Source organism: Carcharodon carcharias, chromosome 12 (genome assembly GCF_017639515.1).
Source record: "Carcharodon carcharias isolate sCarCar2 chromosome 12, sCarCar2.pri, whole genome shotgun sequence".
NCBI classification, from domain to species: domain Eukaryota; kingdom Metazoa; phylum Chordata; class Chondrichthyes; order Lamniformes; family Lamnidae; genus Carcharodon; species Carcharodon carcharias.
This window is the reverse complement of record NC_054478.1, coordinates 81,938,669-81,943,347: the sequence shown is the minus strand read 5'-3', so window position 1 is coordinate 81,943,347 and position 4,679 is coordinate 81,938,669. Positions and strand designations below refer to the sequence as shown.

General features: G+C 43.4%; 1 protein-coding gene across 1 annotated transcript; it reads right to left on the bottom strand.

The window, feature by feature from the left end:
* Positions 1 to 998: 998 nt before the first annotated feature.
* On the bottom strand, positions 999 to 2,611 carry sp9 (sp9 transcription factor). The gene is made up of 2 exons (XM_041201399.1): positions 2,591 to 2,611; positions 999 to 2,330 (listed from the first exon to the last, which is right to left on the bottom strand). Exons 1-2 carry the CDS (start codon positions 2,609 to 2,611, stop codon positions 999 to 1,001), a joined length of 1,353 nt encoding a protein of 450 aa, XP_041057333.1.
* Between the last annotated feature and the right edge of the window lie 2,068 nt (positions 2,612 to 4,679).

Sequence of the window (4,679 nt, the reverse complement as noted above, 5' to 3'; positions counted from 1 at the left end):
TCACGGGAACAAATGATGTCTGAGAGATTAATTGGATATTTGATAAGACATGAATCTCTAATCGGGAATACAAGGCACAGGGGGCTGCTGTGTGTTCCAAGTCAAAATTACTAACATTTAACAAGCTTTTCATTAAGGCATGAAATGTCTGCTACGGGGTATTAACTGCTCACCTATTCCATAGAGAACTCAGCTGTGCCTCAGCCTTTACAGTATTGTAACTGCATTGTATGTTAGACATGTATATCCAGGTTTCTTGTAAAAACAGTTAATAGCATATATATCAAGAAGGAAGATAAAGCTTGCAGTTCTACAGTTTACAATAACGTGGCATTTCGATCTGGTCACATGTTTTCTGTAAATCTATAATACAACCGAATAAGCAACTGAAAATATTTTCTGATTTGAAATAATCAGAAATGTGACAAACTTTCTTCAGTGATAGTGTCAATCCTCTCCCCACCGCCCCCCCCCCCCCCCCCATTTATTTATGGCTGTAAAATTGCGCACGATTTACTTTAGAAGATACCCTTATGTTTTGACTTATATGGAGCAGAATAATCTAATAACAGAGAAGTGTTCCATGTTTGCACTTGCACAATTTATTTATACAGATAAATGCATATACTTCCTTTAAAATATGCGGCGCAGATTTACTGTTCATATAGTATGTGGATGAGCAGATTAATATTCAATAATGTATTACATATCGACTTTCACAAAGTGCATTGAAATCAAAAATCTTCCCAAATCAAATGCGACCAGGTCACAAAATAGCTTTATCAAACATTTACAAGAAGAGAAACACGGGACATTCTGAACTTTTTCTGTACACAGAATTTTAAACAATCTTATACGTGGAGAAACAAGTCCCAAGCATTTGATGTACATTTGCTCACCTCCTTTTAAGAAGTAGCTTCCGTGACATGAACTCCAGGTACATGATAGTTATTTTGGACACAAAGTTGTACTGTTTTCCCCCTTTTAGGGGGTTAGATTTAGGAATCGTTTTGTACCGGAGTGGCTGCCTTGATCGCCCTATTGGAGTGTACAGCTTCCATTAGGATATCTGGTGACTCTGACCTGGGGGTCTCCAAGTTGCTGGTGTCGGTGTCACTGTCGCTGCCTTTTTTGCCCCCGCCGCCACTGTGTGTTTTGATGTGTTTACTTAGGTGATCGCTCCTCATAAAGCGTTTGTTGCAGACGGGGCAGGCGAAGCGCTTCTCTCCCGTGTGGGTTCTCAAGTGTCTCTGCAGCTCGTCCGATCGGGTGAAGCGTTTGCCGCAGAACAACCAGTTACAGACGAAGGGCCTCTCACCAGTGTGCCACCTTAAGTGTGCCTTGAGGTGAGAAGTCTTGCCGTAGACCTTCCCGCATCCCGGAATGTGACAGCTGTGGAGGCCCTTCCTCCGAAGGCTGGCCCCGGCAGGTCCAAGGCGCTCGGCCTCCTGGCAATTGGGGCAATCGCAGGTCGCTCTGCCAGAATAACGTCGGGAGGACCTGGCCGAACTCCCCAGTCCCGAAGGAGCTGAAATCATGGAGTTCGCTGTGAGTGCAGCCGAGGTGGAATCCGTGTAGGATGGGATCATAGGCTTGAAACCATCTTGGGCGAGGAGACGTTGTCCAGTGGACAACAAGTGAGAAGCAGTCGAGCCGATTCCGGTGGAAGTGAAGGCGGAATGGCTCAGAGTTGAGAAGTCTGCGTTGTAAGTGCTGAGTTGCGAGTGGAGGGAGGCCTGTGGGGTCCCGGAGTGAAGGCTGGGCTGCAGGCCCCCGTTTGGGTTCTGGACTTCCAGCCAGCTGGGGTTCGTGTGCACATCCCACCAGGAGGAAGCCCCGCTTCCAACTTCGCCGGAAATGCTAGTATGGAAACCGGATTTGTACCAGGATTCGTATGGATGAGCCATTCCTACCCGAGGGTACATCCCTTGGAGAGTATCAGCCGAAGAGTGGACTTTGGAGATGAAAGCCGACTGCCCCGTGTCTTGGGAGTTGACAGTAGCTGAGACCGAGTTAGAGAAGAGGCTATATTCGGTGCCAAAAGCAGAAGATGTTGGAGACGTGGAGGCCAAACAGAAAGCACTGTTCCCGGAACCGTTGCTCACGGAGAAACTGTTGCTGATTCCGCCCGAAGCTCGACTGTTGGCCACGCTGAACCCCGAAAGGCCAGACCCCAGGTTACAATTGGAGACAGAACGTTTCCATGGGTGAAACCCGCCTTTCCCAAATGCACTGGATTCTGGCAAAGTTGTTAATGGGCTTGTGTTGCCAATCTTGTTACAAGTTGCGGCCAACATTGCCAACGGTGTGGTTCCAAACCTGGGTTCTTCCTGGAGATGAAAATATGGTGTAAGTAACATACGGTGGAAAGTGAAAAATAGTGAAAGTAAATAACAAATATAACCGCCTGAGGACAGCATCCAGAAAGTTTCTAAGAAGCAAAGTATCATATTTAAAATAATGACAGTCGACTTAATTTTCTGCTTCTGCATAATAATTCACTGAACATTAACTGCTTGCCACAGATTATTACAATGCTCTTGAAGGGGAAGTTGAGGCAACTGTTCAAAATTAAGTTTTCACAACTTACCCCAAGTATTGAAGTTGCCATGACTGGTTCTTTCTTCTGCTTGCTGATGCGGTGTTCTTAACTTAAACGAAACGAGACTGTCACAGTTGAGGAATATGACTATTCACTCACTGCCTTGTTCTCTGGACTACTCGACCTAATTGTAGTGAGCGCACGCTTTGAAGTGCCACTGTGCCGAGCTCTTAGCCAATCAAACCTTTTATGACACGGCCAGGGCGAGCAGTCAGCCATTCAGAGTGCCCAGCACGCCACGATGGATAGGTCACAGCCAATCACAGCATCTGGAACACCACTGAAACTGGGCAGCACGCGTCAATCACCCAATGCAGCAACTCACCACATTGCACATTGATGGTATTGTTAATACGTTCAGATTCACTTACACTCTACACGGTATTTCAGCGGGCATTCTGATCCACAGCCAAATATTAAAAGAGGCTCCTGTACTACCAAATATTTTAATGTGTTGAACATTTTCAAAGGCAGAGCGGGCTGGGGGAGGGGTCATCTAAACTTGTATGCTTTGCAATTAAAACAACATCTTGCCCTAAAGGGGCACTTTACTCTGCGGCATTTTTTTGACGGATGTGGGTGAGGGGTTAGGATTAGATTAAGAAGTAAGGCATTCTCTGCACTCTTGTGGACGGGTTATAGAAGAGTTTGTGCGACAATTTACCCATTGATTTCAGGATCACGTTCTGGAGCCGATACTGGAAAATCCATATTAGAACCTACATCCAGCATCGGTACTCTTGCACGTCAAATTATCACTCTAGTTCCATGAAGAATTAATATGAGCGTGTAGTTTACTGTATTTACTGTGCCTGGAACGTTATTTTATTACTTTAAGCCTATGTTTTGACCATGCACAGTTATTCTTGGACAAAAAGCGAAAGCCTTTAACTCAGAACAAACTTTACCGAAAAGCTATTGTAACGTTTACATTAATAACCAAAATATACCGTTGGCTTCAGATTTTTCAGTGTTTTGCGTGCACATATTCGAGCATTTAGAATTTAGATTTTAATAAAGAAAGATAGCGCTTGCCAAACCCATGCGTTCTGTATGAAGTCTTAACACGTTGCTTGTCTAAGTTGCATTTGTGGTTAAAGAGAATGGAAAGAGAAAGGCAGTTGAGAAGTATGCAGAATTATACACATGTCAGGGTCCAGACTGTGAATCGCAAATGAATTACTAAGCAGACGTCTATCTCAAGCATGAAACGAGCTAAAGCTTACCCATGGGGACTGTGATCTTGATCAAAATGACGCCGCTGTTATGGTTTTTGTTTGAACTGCTGTGAGAAATAACGAAGCTGCCTGGGAGAGTTACTTGCAATTATTGACTGTCTGGTTGAGAGCAGGTGAATATTGCTCTTTACTGTGATATAGGGTACTAACTCTGTTTATTTCTGCCATGTTTACTGGATTTTACCAATAGCTGTGATTATAAGATGTCAGTGAGGCGTTTCCGACCGGCCCAGGGGCAGGAGAGGGAGGGGAGGGCATAAATGCATTTTTGTGTGGAAGAAGACTGATTGACGGTGTAACAAGTGAATTTGGGAAGTTCCGTTTTGTTCTTATTCATTTTGATTGAACAAATCATGGTCAGAGGGTTTACGAGACCAGCTTCTGACATCTTTACAGTCAGTCAAAAGTGGATCATAATGATCAGCAAGAAATAAATACAAAGTCTTAAAAACGAACAGTATTTCATAGTATAGATGAAGAAGCATTCATACACCCATACTAATACGTACAGGCAATACCAGTGATCAGGGTATGAGATAATAAAGATTATTAGTAATCCAAATGGAAAAATAAAATTATAGAAAGCTTCAAATCTGCATGTATTTTAAAACCATACTAATCAACCAGATCCTTTCAAATTCCGAATTTAGAAGGTTCAGTAATGGGAGCTGTGTTTTACTTAAAACCCACTTTTTAAACATAGATCAGGGCATTATGCGAATGACTTGTGCTAGCGGTTAAAACATTTAGAGGTAATGACAATCTAACAAAGCCTTAGTTCCGAGTGTAATCGCTTGTGACTCATCATCCTTTTTAAAAGTTAAAGCAATTTCAGGAGA